This window comes from Podarcis raffonei, chromosome 15 (genome assembly GCF_027172205.1).
Source record: "Podarcis raffonei isolate rPodRaf1 chromosome 15, rPodRaf1.pri, whole genome shotgun sequence".
Taxonomy (NCBI): domain Eukaryota; kingdom Metazoa; phylum Chordata; class Lepidosauria; order Squamata; family Lacertidae; genus Podarcis; species Podarcis raffonei.
The window spans coordinates 36,172,611-36,193,029 of record NC_070616.1 but is presented as its reverse complement, the minus strand read 5'-3'; the positions used below and the strand labels follow the sequence as shown (position 1 = coordinate 36,193,029).

The 20,419-nt window shown below is 43.0% G+C and overlaps 1 protein-coding gene across 1 annotated transcript in view; it reads left to right on the top strand.

Annotated features, from left to right (window-relative positions):
* KCNU1 (potassium calcium-activated channel subfamily U member 1) overlaps positions 1-20,419 on the top strand; it is an 83,897-nt gene that overhangs the window by 9,476 nt on the left and 54,002 nt on the right. Inside the window, exons 5-16 of the mRNA XM_053366841.1 lie at positions 2,794-2,905; positions 3,924-3,999; positions 5,550-5,625; positions 5,743-5,913; positions 7,325-7,416; positions 10,084-10,194; positions 11,930-12,035; positions 13,569-13,651; positions 16,571-16,640; positions 17,027-17,179; positions 19,159-19,271; positions 19,777-19,845. Coding sequence (XP_053222816.1) covers positions 2,794-2,905; positions 3,924-3,999; positions 5,550-5,625; positions 5,743-5,913; positions 7,325-7,416; positions 10,084-10,194; positions 11,930-12,035; positions 13,569-13,651; positions 16,571-16,640; positions 17,027-17,179; positions 19,159-19,271; positions 19,777-19,845 — 1,232 coding nt within the window. The remainder of the gene's footprint in view (positions 1-2,793; positions 2,906-3,923; positions 4,000-5,549; positions 5,626-5,742; positions 5,914-7,324; positions 7,417-10,083; positions 10,195-11,929; positions 12,036-13,568; positions 13,652-16,570; positions 16,641-17,026; positions 17,180-19,158; positions 19,272-19,776; positions 19,846-20,419) is intronic.

The following is a 20,419-nucleotide window of genomic DNA, read 5'->3' as shown; positions in this document are numbered from 1 at the left end:
GGTACCACTCCAGCGGGAAGGTAAACGGTGTTTCCGTGCACTGCTCTGGTTCGCCAGAAGCAGCTTAGTCATGCTGGCCACATGACCCAGAAGTTGTACGCCAGCTCTCTCTGCCAGTAAAGCGAGATGAGCGCCGCAACCCCAGAGTCTTCCACGACTGGACCTAACTGTCAGGGGTCCCTTTACCTTTACCTTTGCACTATATTTAGTACATATTTTGACTTCCCATCCTTTCCCAATTTTTCCACTCTAATAAACCTATTGCCTCAATATATTAGTCATGAAATAATAATTTTCATACATATATAAATCTGTTTTCTCCCTTTTAACCTATATTACTTGCAGAGGTTACTCAAAGGCTGCTACCAATTTCAGATTGCAACAATTATCCTTTAAATATCTCCTTAAAGATTCCCAGTTTGAAATGAACTCCTGTTTTGATTTATCTTTGATCTTTTCTGAGAGACTGTCTAATTCAGCATAGTCTACTAGCTTTAGATTTACTAAAGCTACTAATTTAGAAAGCTACTAGATTTAGATCTACTAGCTTTCAGATTTAGTGGGAATTTTGTCATTCTTCCAATGTTTTGCTATAAGTATCCTTGTGGCAGTGGTGGCACACAGAAAGACTTTTCTTATCTTCCTAACAATGTCTGGACCTGGAATGTCCAATAAAAATGATTCTGGTTTCTTCAGAAAATATGCATTTAACATTGTTTTGAGCTCTCTCTACATATATCATTCCAAAAGGTCTTAATCTTTTTACACACCCACCACATGTGGAGGAGAGTTCCACCTGGTTCTCCACATCTCCAAGATGTATTTGGAACATTTTGTACATATTGGAAAGCTTACAGGGGGTTAAATACAATCAATATAGCATCTTTTGGAGGTTCTCCCTTAACATAAAACATGCCGTAAATTTCCAATTAACTTTCCATAGGTGGGGAACCCCTTCTGGACTTTTTGTGTGAAAAATACTGATAATACTGGTTTGTAGAAAGTATAATAGTTTGATGTTATTGTGGGGCAAATGCTTTGAATAATTCTTTTTATATAACTTACAGGGGGAGAATCAGAAACCCTTTTTCTTTTCTTTCCCCAAATTTATCCCCCCCTTTCAGACCACCTTAGGTCAACCAGATGTTTTTAGATTAAATGGCTGGTGGCAGATGTTGATAAATGCATCAGTTGTAGGGTGGCACTTTTTGCTCAAGCAGCAAGAAAGGGCAACCTTTATGGATAGTCCAACTGTCAAACCCTAAGGATGCTGACCAGAAGGAATGTTTTTTTAAAAAAATAAAATAAAATAATCTGGAAATTGTAGATTTGTCTTGGTCCAGTGCATGCAATGTCTTTCATTCTGAAGCTATGTGATTTGTGCTTATATTGTATTGTGATGGCCATTAACCATAAACAATAAAAATCTGTTGGAATAATTCTTTTTATATAAATAACAGGGGGAGAATTGGAAACCCTTTTTCTTTTCTTTTCTTTTCTTTTCTTTCTCTTTCTTTCTTTCTTTTTTTCTCTTTCTTTCTTTCTTTCTTTCTTCTCCCTCTCTCCCTCTGCCCCTTTATCTTGTTGAATCAGGAAAAAGCTTTATGGAAATAAATAAATAAATGGTGGAAAAATGAAAATGGATTCAATTTCTCCCCCATTCCTAGCCGGAAATAATAATCATCATAAGAATTTTATTATTTGTACCCCACCTGTCAGGCTTCGGAAAATGGCTTCCTCCCCCTTTAGACGAGCAGCAGCAGAACAAAGCATTTAGAGACCCTTACCAGTTTAAGAGTGTTTAATGATCACAGCAAAAGAACACAGCAGCCATTCTCAGAGCTAAGGTGCTCCCAATTAAGTTTTCCTCCTCCTTCCCCCCAAGTCACCGTCACTTCCCCTTCTTGCAACCTGATCTTGCAACCATTGAGCCTTCTGCATAGCAACCTTATCAGCTCTCCTTTCCTTTGGAGAGATAGGCTGGGCACTCTCTAGAGAAGGGGAGTCAGTTATCTCTCTCTCTTCCTATTCTGCTTCTTCTAACTGTTTCACACTCAGCTCTGCCCAGCTGCTGTTTTCCGAACCGTGTCCCTCTGCAAACCAATTCTCTAAATCTATACTGCTCCACTGTTCCTGAGCAGCTTCAGGATCTTGGTCAAGAGCAGGAAGAGGGGGAGGTTCTCACCATTCCTCTTCAGAGTTGTAATCCTCAGTCTGCTCTCTGACACTGCCCATCTGACTAGGTTGTCCCCGCCACTCTGGGCAGCTTCCAGCATATACAGTGGTACCTTGGGTTACATACACTTCAGGTTACAGATGCTTCAGGTTACACCACTAACCCAGAAATAGTGCCTCGGCTTAAAAACTTTGCTTCAGAATGAGAACAGAAATTGCGCAGCGGCAGCAGGAGGCCCCATTAGCTAAAGTGGTGCTTCAGGTTAAGAACAGTTTCAGGTTAAGAACGGACCTTGAGAACGAATTAAGTTCTTAACCTGAGGTACCACTGTACAAAAAATAGAGGATAGGTCAAGGATGCAGGATTCAGTATAATAACCTTCTCTGTACTAGCTTTTCATATGAAGGGCTAATATCTGAAGCGAAATGGGGGTGATCATCAGCTGGCAAGCTGGCAAGCTGGCAAGCAGGCATTGAACAGCAACTTCACCCAGTCACCCTCCCTGAAATGGTGTACATAGCTAGTTTGGGAGGATGGATATTGGATGAGTGGGTGGGCGGAAAGACAGCTAGACAGATATGGTCCTTGTGTCATCTGATTTTGTGCAGTTTTTCTAGTTCTTTGCAGCAAGTGACAAGTTGACCTTCTGGGTTGAACTCAATTCCATTGTGGACTTCTTCACCATTACTCCGGTCTGTATCTCTTTCTATTTAGGAAGAAACTGGCTTGGTGAGTACACCAATATTTCCATTAACTTGCATAGAAAACAGCATAAATTCCCAAGAAAGACTGAGGTAGGGAAAATACCACTCAGTCTCCCTCACTCACACACCAAGGACTCTCTTACCCCAAGGATGGTTGACTGGAGCAAGCTTCTGCCCCCATGAGGGATATGGTAGGCTTCTCCTTTCCACAAATTGCTGTAACTGGAGTGCTCTGAGAACATAATTGTTGTGGTTAAAAGTTAGATCTGCCCATCAAACCTAAAGAACCCCCCTTCCCTGTCAAGCTCTGAGCATTTCCTCAATCTGTTTGGTTTTGTTTTTCAGTAGGGAAAAACCACAGGATTTGAGGGAGGAGGCGAAGCAACCTGCTCCGGTACCCAGAGTAGCGCACGTCCCAGGGTGTGTGGCATGCATCCCAGGGGGCGTGGCATGCCACCTGTGGGGGTGTGGCGCACGTCCTGGGGGGTGTGGTGCACATTCAAGGGGGTGCATGGCATTTTGTCACCCCGGGGTGATACCCCCCTTTGGAATGGCACCTGGAGCACACACACCTGCCCCCACCTGTGTGAGGGACAACTGAAGCCCCACGGTTACTCAAAAGCTTAAGCTCCAACTTTGGATGCCTTTTTAATAGTGCAGCCCAACACAGAAATATGTGAACTTTCTGAAAATCAGCCCAATTGACCTTGTATTTCAGGACACGAAAGGAACTGATGCATATACTGCTAAATGACACTGTAATTAGCTATGAAATACTACCAAATACTCAGTACATGCATGCTGACCATCAAATACTACCAACTCTTCTCCTCAAAACCCTGTTTCCCTCAGGAACCATTGCTATACTCTAGTAGTCCACCTCACTGAGTTCAGTGGGACTTACACCTAGGTAAGGAAGCTTAGGCTTTCAACCTAAGCGTAGCAGACCAGATAATAACAGGGGTTGTGCACAAATGCTCACCAATACAAGGACACCCACCCACCCCCACTCACAAAGCCTCATTCTGCATCCTTTCCTGTAGGTTTACGTTTCTTGCGAGCACTCAGACTGATGGAACTTCCCAAAATTTTACAGTTTCTCCAGATTACGACGACTGCGTAAGTCAGACTCGCATCATGTAGGGGGTTGGGCTAGATGGCCCTTGGTGTCCCTTCCAACTCTACAATTCTACAATTCTATGATTCTAACTTCTCCAGCAGTCAGGGGCCACTTAGAGTGTTTCATCCCTGGAGTTCTGTGAATCCCATTAAATTCCACACTGTGCTTGTGGAATGTCCTCCTGACATCACCATGAATCCTGTATAGAGAACTCGTTATCTGAGGCTGTATCCGCACATTTTATTCTCAATATCAATGGAGACTACTTTCTATGTAGTCCGCACACAGTCCAGATCTAATGTGTATTTTGCCCCTCAAAAGTGCTTCTTGGGAAACTGGTCTCATTCCAAAAATAAAAGCTCAAAGCTCATTGCAGGTGACTTCTGCATTACACTGCAGTTTGTCCTGGCTACAGGTGTGTGTTTAAACACACATTTGCCCAATGGCATTGCACATAGGTGTATGCCAATATCACAATCCCCATTTCCTTCTTGGTTCACCTGGATAGCAAGAATCTAGAATCAAATTAGATTAAAAGCAGCATGTTGAAGATGAGCATGGATGGTTCCTGGGACTGGCACAAGCCTGAGACTGGTCCAAGACCAGCCAGCAAATTTTCTGGATGAGTGGGGATTTGACCCCCGGTCTCTCAGGCTTTATCCCAACACTCTAATCACTACACTGGCTTTCTAACTGAGTGTGGTTTCTTATGTAGTCAAAAGGGCATCATCCATGAATCAGAGGGTCAGGGAAAGTTTTATGATTTGGGAAACAACAACAACTTTAGGGGGGAACCCTAAACGGCCCATTGAGGATTGAACATGCTCAGTGATCACAGAATCCCAGCTGACTGGGGAATGGATGCATAACCTGGGGTAAGGATGGAATGGTATATCCTGGAAGTGGGTATGGCTGGCTTGCTAGAACCCTGCATACGCTGCACTGCAACATTTTGTTACATGTCCTGCATGTCCTTTGGGAGTCCTACTGTGCATTGGTAAAACACCACACACAAAAAGTGTCTTTATTCAAGAGCACACGCAGTTGTATTAATTGTTTTTTTGTAGTTTTTCATCAAAACACAACTGCAGGTTGGTTAAAATGCAGTGGATGGGGAGATAAAAAATGAACTGCAGGAACTGAAAGCTATGGCAAAATGTGCTGTGTACAACATATGAAAATTGAAACAGAGCACTAAAAAAAAAATCTAATGCGTTAGTGCCATTTCGGATGCAATAGCAGAAAACCTGGAACTCTGAAATCTGGAGAGAAATTAAGATAAAGAGAAAAATGGTATGTTTGGGGAAAATTAATACATACAGTGTGTTGTGATTATTGGTGGTTAGTCACTTTGTGTGAACCACAGACCAAATGGCAGAATGTAAAGCATAATTCATGAATGGATCTATATTTATATCCAATTGAATTACTTATGATAGTGGTAAGGTGCCCAAGTGGGATTCTACCCATCTGAGTAATGTTAGGAGGAATAAGTAGAGATAACTTTGGCACTTTGGCACTCAGGTCATGTCTTCCCTTGCCGCTTTAGCACTGCAGTCAAGCTGTCCAAACTCCTAGCTGTATCTGTCAGCACTTGTCTCACAGCTGCAGGATTTCTTCATTGGGTACGTAAAGCAATGGCTGCAATGGCTCAGGCTTTCAGGTGAAATTATTTTTTTACACAACATTTTTTTCTTCTATTTTAATTAATTTATTCATTATTATTTTTGTTTCTTGCACAGATTGAAAATTCTGGTGATCCCTGGGCATATACTAAAAATTCCCAAAGCCTGACTTACTTTGATTGCTTATACATGATCATGGTAACCATGTCTACAGTTGGATATGGCGATGTGGTGGTAAAAACCTCCTTAGGGCGTTCATTCATCATTATTTTCATCATTGCTGGCTTGGTAAGAAATTTCTTAGCCCTTTCAGATCTGCTCTACAGTCTTCTTCAGAATCCTGTATCTGAGGTCTTTAGTTCTACCTAATTTGATGCATTACAGAACAGCCTTTTTTCATTGGCACCTTTAAGTAGCAATTCCCAAGTGCATAAACCACTATAGTAACTCATTTGCCAAACTGACAGATGACATGATGGAGGAGGCCACATTGCTGAATAATCTCAAGGGGAGGATTGAGATTCTCAAAGAGTTCAAGAGGAAAGTTCCCTCCCCCCATTTCCGCAAAACCTTGGTCAGAATTTCTGTCTGAGAAATTTCAGTTCATTAAGTGTGTCAGGTCAATGACATCTTATGTGTACTAGGAAGTGCAGGAAACAGTCTTCTTTTGAATCAGACCAACTTAGCATTGTCTTCACTGACTGGCAGTGACCCTCCAGAATTTCAGGCAGGAGTCTCTTCCCACCCTACCTGGTGCCAGGAGTCAGAGTCAAGCATAGGTTGAAACAGTGTCTGTCCCTTTAATTTCAAAGAAACCAAAACAGTACAGACCTTGTGATCCCAGCAACTCTTCCCAATAGGCCTTACTCCAACGAGGTAGCTGAAGCTCCCCACCTTCCCACCACTCTCAACCTCAGCCCTCCAGATGTTTTTGGCCTACAACTCCCATGATCCCTAGCTAGCAGGACCAATAGTCAGGGATGATGGGAATTGTAGTCTCAAAACATCTGGAGGGCTGAGGTTGAGGAAGCCTGCCCTAAGGTTCCTCCTCTCCAGGGTCTTTCCCAAGAGTTGCAAACTCCATCTATACACAACCAATCTCTGCTCTGCTCTTTTCATTTCTCTGCATGTTCTAGGAGACCAAGGGGGAGGAGAGCTGGTTGCAGCAGGAGGGGAAATTCCCTGGTTTCTTCCACAGCCTATCTCAATGCTGCCTCTTGGCCAACCTTCTCCCCAGTTTCTGCTTCAGCCTTGGAGTTTGAACTGCTCTCTGCCAAAGTCTCTTCCTCCTCACTAAATCCTGTTACCACTTCTACTTCTGATGCTTCCACCTCCCAATCTGCTCCTTCTTCTCCCTCTGAGCACGCATCGTCGTCCCGCCACCAATCCCCTGGCTCTGAGCCTTCTTCCCCATGGGGTTCCCTTGGGGGTCCCCCAACTGGTGCCTCCCACCACTTCTCAGCATCCAGCCAGTCCGTGATACCTGAAGGTTGAACCCAGAGCTTCCTGCATACAAAGCAGATGTTCTACCACCAAGCTACAGCTCTTCCCAAGACTTCTAAATGTATGGTGAATAATAGCCTCAGTGCTAACATTTATTTTTTCTTCCTCAAACGTCCTTGGGTTTCCTATTTATTTACTTAAGAATTTTCATCCCGGCATTTCATTTAACTGAGCTTGTATATTTCCATTGTCCTAGATGCTTTTTGCAAATTTGGTGCCTGAAATGGTAGACATTGTTGGAAGCACTAAACTACACAAGGGTTCCTACGTGGCTGTGAAAGGCAGAAAGTGAGTAGATTCAAGTTCTCCTTTATTGTAATTACTAAAACAACAACAGCTCAGAATGTGAAAGTTTATTGTGATTGGTATTGCCTGATCATACTGGCTGCTGTTGAGTAAGAGATTGTGAGTATTGGTTGCCGGTTCATTTCTGAGCCCAATTCCTGGTACTCCCCTTAATTATAAAGCCCTAAATGACTCAGACCCCAAATATCTGAAAGAACTCTTCCTTCTCTGTGGGTGCTTCTAGGTTGTTCCACCACCCTCATAAGTTTGGGGAGTTGTGGCCAGGGATTGGGCATTTTCTGCGGCAGCTCCTAGGTTGTGGAATTCCCTCCCCACAGAGGTGGTGTCTGGTACCCTCTTTATACTGTACATATGCTGAAGGTACATCTCCCTTCCCTGGACTTTCACACGTGACATAGGAGTCTTCAGGACCTACCCTCTTCCTGTGACTGTAACCTACTCTAGATGTTTTAATATTGAATGTTAAATGGTTATAATTCACTCTGGAACCTGCTGGTGAAGGGTAGATGTCAAAAGAATAGCAATTTAGGGCACATAGACAGTGGGATGTCTTTGCACACTTGTGTCTTCTTAAGCGTCCCACTCTACTCTTCTTCCACACAGCATAGGTGTCTGTTGTAAATGGAGGGGGGGGAACCATAATCTTTTTTCTTTGTATACAGTTTTATTATACATTTATTATCTGAAATGTAAGAGTGCAATAAAACAACTTGTATTCCAAAAGCACTTAGTCCACATTTAAGTTTAGTTGTTCTCTCCCTCCAGCCCATCCATCTCTTCCTTAGAGAATTTTAGGTTTCCCTTGAGCATCGTTTTGCCTTCCCAATGCCCTTTCCTAACCACACGTGGGTTTTTAAAAAATTTTTAAAAGAGATTTTATAAATAAATAAATAAAGTCAAACTGAGGCAAAATAGAGATGTATAAACAAAATGTTGCTAGGAAGAGGAATCCTCTTGAGCTGCACTGCTGGGATACAATCCTAGGGACATGAATGGTGAAATCCAAAGCCATGCTGAGCTCAAACCAATGGGGCAGAAGCAAAAGGGTGTGTGTGCGCATTTTTCCATATTTTTATCTTTTAGTGCCTCTCCCCACCAATTTTTCCTCCCATTGCTCCCAAACAGAAAGGAAATCAGTATGCCAATTCCAGGGTTGCTGCATTTCCAACTTGTGATGGAACCACGTAAGGAGAGTGGGAGAGCTGTGGATCCAGTGGCTCTAAAGCCTTTCCCAATCCACCCTGGAATGAAATGATCCGTTTTTGTTCTTATCATCCTTGGAACTGACAGTGGATTCAGCGGCAAAGCAAGCCGATCGGGCGTCTAGGGTGACGTACATGCCCTGCACCCAGGGGCGGGGCCAGCCACCTGCGGGGTGGAGCGAGCCGGGGCAGGACGCTCCGCGGGCCCTCTGAGGAGTCTGCCTGCCTCCTCCGCCTCAGCCTCCCTACAGCTGAGGGGGAGGCAGTTGGCAGACTGTTTGGGCAGCACGGAGCCTGCAGGCGCCCAAGCCACCACGTCACTCCCAGGAGAGACGCGTGGCTCGGGCGTGCTGCAGGCCCCGCGGTGAGTGCCACCCAGCATTTTGTCACCTCCCTCAGTGGTGACACCCGGGGCAACCCACCCCCACCGCCCGCCTTCCTCTGCCCCTGCATGGATTGACAAATATGGAGGAGGTTTTCACCCCCATGATGGAGTAGTCTGCAAGGATGGACCTCCTTCTCTGCAGGGCACATTGACAGATCTGCAGTATCTCTTGAGTTCTGTGACATCTTTCCAAGGACTATAGGATTGCTCTCTAAATATGTCATATAATGATTATATCATTAGACACAACATCATATGAGTAAAAAGCCATACATTATATGAATGAAAACATATAATTTCATCAAGATTATTTTTGTATAGTGTTTTACCAATCTGCAAGTGCACATTTTGAAAAATCAAAATCTGAGTAAATATCACAGCAAGCAGAAATAGAGTGGGATTCATGAGGAATGCAAAACAGGGTGGATCAAACCAACAGAACACTAAAGGAATGGAGCAAGGGAAATCTTTTTACCCCTGCTATTTGAACAAGAAATGCTGTTTTCTCTAAATGAATGTAGATTAGGGCAGTAGAATCTTGCTTTCAAATAATGTTTTCTATGCTCTGGTGCAGCATATAAATCACAAAGCACTGAAGCATAGTTGAGTCCCAGCCTGACAGCTCTACATGCAGATGTTTGCGGGTGGAGCACTGTGAAGTACAGAACTTTAGATTTCAACCTACTTTTGTCTCTTCATTAAATAAAAAAGTACCTTAGATATTGGTTGATAAAACACAATTACTTTTAAAATAGATAAATAGCAAAATCAATCAAATTTAGACAAGGAGCTTCTATATGCCTACTTGGGAGTAAGACTCATTTATTCAGTGGGGTATATTTGTGTGTGAACATGCATACATCTCAATTTGCAATATTTATTGTATTATTATTTTCTTAAGAATTATATACTGCTTAATTAACAAAAGCTTCTAAGCAGACTTCAATATAGATTTGGATTGTCTTGGTGGCAGCTACGTTGGTCTGCAGTTTCCTAATTTGTAGTGTTGTGCTACATTTTCCAGACAAGAAAATGATCTGTGGACATTTCTTCTTCCTGCAGATATATTGTGGTCTGTGGTTATATCACTCTGCACAGCGTAACTACTTTCCTAAGGGACTTTTTAGCCCCAGGCTCTGGGCAGGTTGCCACTGAGATTGTCTTTTTGGGAGAGTAAGTATATCACATTGATTTCAATGGGGGAAAAATACATACCATCCAGATTCCTGGAGTGGAAATTGCATTAATTCTTGCATCTACTAGCAACACAACCACCATTCTTAAGTACCTTGCATTGTGTGAACATATAATGCTAACCTTCTTTAGTGCTGCACCAAATGTTTCGGGTGCAAGCAAAGCAAAGCACTCAGCAAGTGTGGCTGACTGTCACAATGAAATTGCAGGGAAAAAACCTATCTCTTACTACTTTATTGAGCAAGCAACACAGAAACAGCCAAAACCACTCTCTTACCTATGGATGCATAAAGTATCTGAGCTGGTACCTGAGTAACATTTCATAAGAAGACACAACTGCACAATTCCTGAGACATCCTTAGTTGTTTTGCCACAGGTCAAAGGCCCAACCATAGGGGGACACTCCCTCCACTTATTTTAGCAAGGATCCCTTTTCTGGGTGACTGACAGAAGGAGGTAGGGTTGGAAGTACTTGAGAAATACAAACAAAATACTCTTGGTTAATTTTCAATGGGACCTTGTCTTGCTGAAAGGGAATGATGGGTTTGAACTTTTTAGGATGGGCAAAATTATTACTTGATTTAGTACTTGTTTCACTCTTGTTGCTCCAGCCACACACACACACACACACACACACACACACACACTTTCTTCCAAGGGTGTTACTGCAGATGTTTAGAACGGTACTGAAAAAGCAAGCATATATTGTTGCACATACCCCAGTATCTGAGTGGTGAGAGACTCCAGGGGTGCCCCAGTGCTTACTCAGGGTTCAGTTTCCTTGGGATGGAGGTCAACTGAGACTATGATGTTTGTAGCATTTATGGTTTTATTTATACACGTGTACAACCTGAGCATAGGATAGAAGGCCTCACAGCATTAACATTCCAACAGACCTTGCCTCCCCATTTGGTTCCTAGCCCCCCAGGCATACACTTGGATTCAGCACAGCCTAGAAAGTCAAGCCTTTCTCACCAGCTTCCAACCCAGTCAAAACTCAAACACCAAAAACAAATTCCTCTGTCCTATTGTCTTCCTTCATCAGATGACCTGGCATCCAGCCAAGTGGGGGTGGCGGGGCAGGCTTCCCTCCTGAAAGCATAATCAGTTGTCACTTTGGCAAGACATCTCTTTAAGATGCTGATGAGGCCAGCCAAGACCATCACCTTCACAAATGAATTGGTTTAACCAGTTCACTAGTAAATTCTAAGCATTGACACAGAATCACAGGCCTACATATATATGAATACAAGGGGACGCGAGTGGCGCTGTGGGTAAAAGCCTCAGCGCCTAGGGCGTGCCGATCGAAAGGTCGGCGGTTTGAATCCCCGCGGCGGGGTGCGCTCCCGTCGCTCGGTCCCAGCGCCTGCCAACCTAGCAGTTCGAAAGCACCCCCGGGTGCAAGTAGATAAATAGGGACCGCTTACTGGCGGGAAGGTAAACGGCGTTTCTGTGTGCGGCTCTGGCTCGCCAGAGCAGCGATGTCACGCTGGCCACGTGACCCGGAAGTATCTCCGGACAGCGCTGGCCCACAGCCTCTTGAGTGAGATGGGTGCACAACCCTAGAGTCTGTCAAGACTGGCCCGTACGGGCAGGGGTACCTTTACCTTTACCATATATATATATATATATATATATATATATATATATATATATTCATTCTCAGGAATTGATGGACACCTTCATTCTCTCTGCATACATTTCTCCTATCTAGAAGTGATCCAGGTCTGGAACTGGAAACTATATTCAGATGTTATGCTGCATATTCCACTTTCTTCCAAGGTTCTGTGATGAAGACTGAAGATCTGCAGAGAGTTCAGGTAGGACTTCCTCCTCTTCTTCACAAACAGAGTCTAATGGGAAAGTGCCTTAGCTGTGAATTCTCTTTTGCAGAACCAAAGGAATGATAGAAATATGGGAAGCTGCATTATACCAAGTCAGCTCATCTAGTTCAGCGTTGTCCATCCTGCAGCAGTTGAGGTTCCCAATCTTAACTTTGAAATGCCAGAGATGAGTGTGGGACTTTCTGTGTGCCAAGCAGATTTTATACTACTGAGCGACAGCCCTGCTTGTAATTTGCAGGTGTTTACTGAGTTTGAGTTGGAAATAATCTTCCTGCACTAGGAAAGTAACACTCCATTTTGAGTTGATCCCAAGTCCCTGTGAGTCTGGGGCAGAGTTGAAAAGGAATGCAGAAGGAGCAGAACTTTCCCCCAATATTTATCCTGCAAAGCTTGAGTAGTAACTATATGAACAGCCAGTAACTAAGAGTTGAAAACTTTATCAGAACCACAGAATAACTTTTGTTCTGATTCCTGCCTAGGCATAAAAAAACCCACTGTCAACAACCAGAGTGGAAACTGAAACTAAAGCAAAGCATGTGATTTGTTCCTAAGGGGCAATATATACAGTACAGTATATAGTTATTATAGCTATATTGTAGCAGCAGTGGCTGCTGATTCAGTGTAGATGCTTAGCTTGGTGGGTCAATGGTTTCATCCATTATTTGGCAGCTTCTTCTAGTCCAAGGATGAGTAATCTTTGGCCCACCAGATGTTGTTACACTCAAACTCCCATCAGCCCCAGTTAGTAGGCCGGTGACCAACAAGAATGGAAGTTGGATTCCAGCAACCTCCAGAATGCCACACATTCCCCATTCCTACCCTATTCTGTTGGGAAACATTCACAATTGCCCACTACAGATATTTGCCCTTGCAACTTACCATTCTCTTTATATGAGTGTTTGTTTCTTTAATGTATTGCACAATTGAGCTGAATTTGGATCATGTGAACTGATGGAGGGAGGGTCGGAAAGCAAACATTCACACACACACACCCAAGTGCTACCACACCCTCCCATTAGGTTGTAGGGGTTGTCAGCCTGAGGCTACTGAGAGGAGCTCTGATGCAGCAGTGAAGCTTAAAATCAAGGAGGAATTTTAGAAAAGCAGAGAAGACCTCAGGCTTCACTCCTGAGAAATAATTTCAATATTTTTGTCCTCCCCTGAAAAAGAAAAGAAAACCACCAAAATGTGCTTTTCCAATTTGCTGCTGCCTGTGAATGGAGTATCAAATTGGAGAGGATTACATTTCCCCCAATCCCTTTTCTTAGTTAATGGTGGGAGGGTTGATAAAGGCAGAGAGCAACTCCTATTTGCGAGTCAGGCTCAGCTCAAATTAGAGCCAGACTTTTATTAACAGCAGTGCTTGTACAAAGGTGAGGCTGCAGTCCTGTTCAGATGTAAGGGTGGACGAAGCCCAGCTGAACACAGATTTACTTTAAAGTAAATATGAATAAGATTAGGCTGCCAGCTTACTTCTAGCCTCCCCTCTCTTCTCTTGTTGGGAAATAGATGGGGAAAGCTGAAGCTTGTCTCGTCTTGGCTGACACATGTTCTGCCAACCCCTATATTGAGGATACTACTAACATCATGAGGTAAGACAGGGTTTTTTGTTTTGTTGGGGGGGGGATAGTGTTAAGTACAGTGGTACCTCGCAAGACGAATGCCTCACAAGACAAAAAAACTCGCTAGACGAAAGGGTTTTTTGAGCTGCTTCGCAAGACGATTTTCCCTATGGGCTTGCTTCGCAAGACGGAAACATCTTGCAAGTTTGTTTCCTTTTTCTTAACACCGTTAATACAGTTGCGACTTGACTTCAAGGAGCAACTCATAGAATGCGGTGTGGTAGCCTTTTTTGAGGTTTTTAAAGACTTCGGTGATTTTTGAAGCTTTCCCAAAACTTGCCCGACACCGTGCTTCGCAAGACGAAAAAAATTGCAAGACGACAAAACTCGCGGAACGAATTACCGTACTTTTCTCTCTATAACACGCTGATTTTTTCTCCTAAAAAGTAAGGGGAAATGTCTGTGCGTGTTATTGAGCGAATGTGGGGTCCCTGGAGCCGACCCTCCCAAGCGCAGAGGAAAAATCAGACAAAAATCCAATCGCACGCGTCAGGGAGAAGGGAGGAGGGAGCTCCGTGAGAGAGGAAGCTGTTGCTTTCCTGCATTCTGCCTCAGGGTCTTACTGCCCACTCTCTTCTGTTTCGGTTGCTGTTTGCTCAAACGGAACAAAGAGCAGGCAAATCCCCTTCCCTCCAGGCAAGCAGAGGGGAAAGGAAAGGATCTCCGTCCTCCGGTGGTGCTGCGTCCAGGGAAGCATTTTAGGGAAAACATGGAGGTGGGAGAGAGAGAGGGCTGGCTTGGGTGTGTGTGGGGGGGGGGAACTTTTGCCTTCCTTTCCTCCCTCCCGTTAAATCCCTCCCCTGCATTCTTAGCCAGCTGCTTTTCCACACACCCCTCTTGTGCTCCTTGTCCCTTCTGTGTTTTTCCTTCCCTCCCCACCTAAAACGTGGTTACAAAGCATGGATCCACATGGATCCTCAGGATCTTTGCATTGGGTCACCCCAAATTCACCATCAGATCACATTACATGTCCATGGCTGCAGCCTGCACCAAACAAATCACACACCCACTGTTGCCTGGGGCTGCAGTGGTGCAAAAACGTGGTTACAAAGCATGGATCCACATGGATCCTCAGGATCTTTGCATTGGGTCACCCCAAATTCACCATCAGATCACATAGCATGTCCATGGCTGCAGCCTGCACCAAACAAATCACACACCCACTGTTGCCTGGGGCTGCAATGGTGCAAAAACGTGGTTACAAAGCATGGATTCACATGGATCCTCAGGATCTTTGCATTGGGTCACCCCAAATTCACCATCAGATCACATAGCATGTCCATGGCTGCAGCCTGCACCAAACAAATCACACACCCACTGTTGCCTGGGGCTGCAGTGGTGCAAAAACGTGGTTACAAAGCATGGATCCACATGGATCCTCAGGATCTTTGCATTGGGTCACCCCAAATTCACCATCAGATCACATAGCATGTCCATGGCTACAGCCTGCACCAAAAAAAATCATGCACCCACTGTTGCCTGGGGCTGCAATGGTGCAAAAACGTGGTTACAAAGCACAGATCCACAGGGATTCTCAGGATTTTTGCATTGGGCTACCCCAAGCTCACCATCAGATCACATGTCTGTGGCCACAGCATGAGGCACAAAAATGATACATCCACTGTTTCATTCAGAATTTCCCCCCTTGTTTTACTCCTCTAAAAACGATGTGCGTGTTATGGTCAGGTGCGTGTTATAGAGCGAAAAATACGGTAATTTCGTCTTGCGAGGCACCACTGTATAATAGTTTAATTGTACATTGAAATAGAAAATGATTCTCTACGTATTGCTAAAGAGGTATGGGAATTGCCATAGGAGTTAAAGAAAAGCTCTCTGATGGGTTAGTGTTTAACTGTTAAAGTATCTCTGCTCTGCTCTCTCATGTGGTGTTTAACTTTAGATCACACGAAAAACTTATTCAGTTGCAAACAGCCATTTTGAGGAGAGTTGTTCTTTTTCTGAAAGCCACAGAGGACAAAAGATGGGATAATGATTTCTCTTCAGGAGAACATTGCCTTAGGCCGGAATGCAGGCTACGAGAAGGACAGAGCTTTGTTTTTAACTCTGATCATAGTTATTTTATATTTGTAAGAAGCTGAACCTATACTTAGACAAACATGTGATTTTATACAACTTTCTGGATGTAACATTGATTGTTTTGTGTCTGTTTTGGAACAAGTTCTGTTAGTAAAGCTTTGAAACCATAAACCCAAACCATCTTAAAAAATTGTCTTGTAGGTTGCTTATTCTTTCATTTTTTGAATAGGAATAAGCCAGGAAAGACCAGGTTCTAGAGCTAAACTCTGCTTTTCAGATTCATTTTTCATGTTGTTATGTAGAGCAGATACAGGCCTAGTTCTAGTACACCTGTGTGTGGAGTGAATCACATTAGATTGCTTGTGGAGAATTACACAGTTGTGAATGCATCTATCTATTTATTTGTTTGTAAGGAAAACTCTGAACATAGCCATCTTCTTGATCTACCAATTTTCTTTGCTAAAACCTTACTCTCTGAGAAGAATATTTTTAATGGAGGGCTATTCCTTTATGTAAGTCACTACCTGCAATCTGGAGTGGCTGAAATGAGATTTAGACTTAATACATTAGTGAAAACTGGGTCTCAGTCATCTGTATAATACATACTGTATCAAGATTAAGCATGGAGAAGTCTGTCAATCCTAGTTTCTCTCAATTTTTTATTTTTCCAATGATAAGTTTAGTTTTCACATTGGCTTATGATTTTTTTTTTTTTAAAATACCCTCAGCATGGATCTCAGAAGCAGAACATTCGAAATAGAATGTGTTAGTGAACATGATTCATTTCTTCTGATTCTGTGGGTGGGTGGGATTCATGGTTCTGGAACTACAACTATTTTCTTTTTCATTCAGGGTACTGTTCATCAAGAATCACTTCCCAAACACCAAAGTCATAATACAGATCATCCAGTCGTCTAACAAGGTGGGGCTGTCTATTTATCTGTGGTGTATATCAGCTGCAGACGAATCCCAAATCCTAAACCAAAGTGTGGTAACTCAGAGATATTCTTGGAATGTCTCAGGCACCACCCCAAGTTGAAGTGAGGTTGTTCCAAAGTGTCATGTGATGCCTTAGTGACTCAGACACCAACAAAATGCTGCAAATGAATGTAAAACTATGTGCTTAGAAACCAGTGGTGGGAAAATGTTTCCAGCCTGAGGGCCACCTTCCTTTCTTGACATCCTTCCAGGGTGGGTGTCACTTCCTTAGTGGCCACATAGTCCTCCTGCTTGTCTGTTTTAACTGGAAACTTAATATTCTGCTGTTTCTCATCCTTCCACAATTCCCCCCTTTTTCACCTGAAACAGGTCTACCTTCCAAAGATCCCCAACTGGGACTGGAGGAGAGGGGATAGTATAATCTGCTTTGCTGAGCTCAAACTTGCGTTAATAGCACAGAGTTGTGTGGTGCCCGGCTTGACTACACTCTTGACCAGTCTGTTCATTAGGGAAGACTCCAAGGTAATTCATTTTCCAATTCTTTAATGGGTGTTGAGTTAAACAGAGCCTTCCTTACTGCAGATTTATCAGTACAGCTGTTCCACTGTTTACAGTTAAATAAATAACAGATATATATTTTACAGGTTTGGATATCACTATGGGCTAGGGTGATTCTCCATAGAACCTGCAGCCCTCTAGATACCTGGATAGCAGCTAGGGATGCAGAAGGAATTTCTTTGGTCTGCTTTTTGCAGTGGACTCTCCATACCTGACACTCCCAAACTTACTTGTACAGTTGTACCTCGGGTTAAGTACTTAATTCATTCCGGAGGTCCGTTCTTAACCTGAAACTGTTCTTAACCTGAAGCACCACTTTAGCCAATGGGGCCTCCTGCTGCCAGCACGCCACTGGAGCACGATTTCTGTTCTCATCCTGAAGCAAAGTTCTTAACCCGAGGTACTATTTTTGGGTTAGCGGAGTCTGTAACCTGAAGCGTCTGTAACCTAAAGTGTATGTAACCTGAGGTACCACTGTAGATCAGAATGCAACTCCCAGATTATATAATAATACATGGCAGTATATTACATTGCACACACATGTGCCTGTGTGCGTGCGCACACACACACACACACACACACCTCACATCTTTGCTGTCCTCCCTCACTTTCCCCCTTTTATCTCTGTATCACTATAGACACACACAGCTTTTTTGCTGTCCGTAGACTCAACGTACACAGTGCAACAATAGTATATATATCAACAGTTAATAAGGTGTAAGTTTGGCCTTGCTAGGCAACAGAGGAGCTTTAGCCTATACATACTGATTTCTGATTTTTACTGCCTCTGAGAGGAATTTTGCTACAGCCAGTGTAATAGCATCAATCTTATTCTCGAGAAGAACATTGACATGAAAAGATCCAGCAATTCCAGGTTGTTCTGTTAATATTGGATTGATTAGGTGCTGTCTGACCTGTTTATACAGACTACATTATAATAAAATATGCTTCATACATTCAACATCCCGGGAACATGGGCACAGCCTATCTTGGTATGAGACACCAGCCAATCTTCCCCTCAGTACTTCAAATGGCAAAACAGATGGTGATAGATACCATCAAATATATATGGCAATAGTTAGATATGGTCAAATATATATTACTATACAGTGGTACCTCGGGTTACATATGCTTCAGGTTACAGACGCTTCAGGTTACAGACGCCGCTAACCCAGAAATAGTACCTCGGGTTAAGAACTTTGTTTCAGGATGAGAACACAAATTGTGTGCCAGCAGCGCAACGGCAGCGGGAGACCCCATTAGCTAAAATGTTACCTCAGGTTAAGAACGGACCTCTAGAACGAATTAAGTTCTTAACCCGAGGTACCACTGTGTATATGTGTGTGTGTGTGTGTGTGTGTGTGTGTGTGTGTGTGTGTGTATATATATATATATATATATATATATATATATATATATATGCTTCATATATATATATATATATATATATATATATATATATATACACACACACTTTGTGTGTGTGTGTGTGTACACACATACACCATATTTTTCTGTGTATAAGATGCCCTCATGTATAAGACGACCCCTATTTTTTTTAATCCAAAAATTAAGAAAATACACTATGCACTATCTGTATATAAGACGACCCCTTATTTTAAACTTCGAAAATTTAGGAAAAAATAGTCTTATACACTGAAAAATGTGGTGTGTGGGTGTGTGGGTGTATGGTCATATATATTTGAATGCAACAAGGCTAGAACAAGGTTTAATAAAATAAATGTTTGTTATATCTATTTATATCAATGGTACAGTAATGTTCTTGAAGCGGTTAAACAACAACAAAAATTGACAGTGAAATCAAAGTGTTAAAACAGCAAGCAATCAACAAACTTATAAAAGCAGAGTGCATTTCATCTAACTTAGTTGTTAGATGTTGTTAGTTGGCCAGATGATGATGACAATGATGATATTTGTTACAGAAACTGATCACTTTGAATAAGCACCTACATGAAATAGAAGGCCAGGATTATAAAGTGATGACTCAGCTTCTATCCAACGATTTTATTGACATGTCCTTCAAAGACGTGGCCAAGTAAGTCCAGGATTTCCCACTACCACTGCCTTAGTTGATTAGTAAGAACATGAAATCTTTACTGGGTCACACCAGACTCCTCTTGTCCAGCATTCTGTTCCCACAGTGACAAATCAGATATCTATGGGAAGCCCACAAACATGACATGAGCACAGCAACACTGCCCTGCTCATGCTTCACAGCCACTGGTATTCAGAAGTCTTGTTGCTTATGGGCCTCATTCCATCCAGGGGTTTGTGTTGTAAGCAAAGGAAGCCAATGGATGGGTCTAGTGTCTGATGACATGGTCTTGATCTTCACTCATGCATAATAATCCTTTTTCCCAAGTAGAGTTCATGGGACAGCTCACTCACATTGTGTTTTACCTGTTGCGCAAATGTCTCCAGCAGGTTTTAAGAACTGATACAGTTTTCAGCAATGGTTGCTACTCTGAATCCCCCAGATTCCCCTCCTTTTTTCACTTGCTTGCTCCTTTGTCAATAACACAAACTAATCTCTTTCTTAGATTGTGCTTTTTGAAGCTGGATCTCATGCTGCTTGCTATTGAGTTTCGATCTGGCATGCAAGGAAATAGGTGGGCAACTATCCTTCTGAACTTCTTGCATTTAGCAGGATTAACTATGATATCGTAAAATCTTTGGGTTGGAATGTCACCATGGCCAGAGCAACCTGCCTAGGACCTGAGCAGGACAGATTGCTGTGAGACTACAGAAAAGCAGAGGAAGAAATATGAGAGCCAGTGTGGTGTAGTGGTTAAGAGCGGTAGTCTCGTAATCTGGTGAACCAGGTTCGCGTCTCCGCTCCTCCACATGCAGCTGCTGGGTGACCTTGGGCTAGTCACACTTCTCTGAAGTCTCTCAGCCCCACTCACCTCACAGAGTGTTTGTTGTGGGGGAGGAAGGGAAAGGAGAATGTTAGCCGCTTTGAGACTCCTTCAGGTAGTGATAAAGCGGGATATCAAATCCAAACTCTTCTTCTTCTTCTTCTTATGTATAGATAAACTAGGACAAGGGAACCACATTGGGCCTCAGAGTAGCCATGCCAAGGGGAGGCTGTACATTACAAAATTGCCCCAACCCTGCTAGCATCAGATCTAAAGCATCTTTGTTCTTCCAACATAACCCCTCCCAAACACTTTTTTCTTCTTA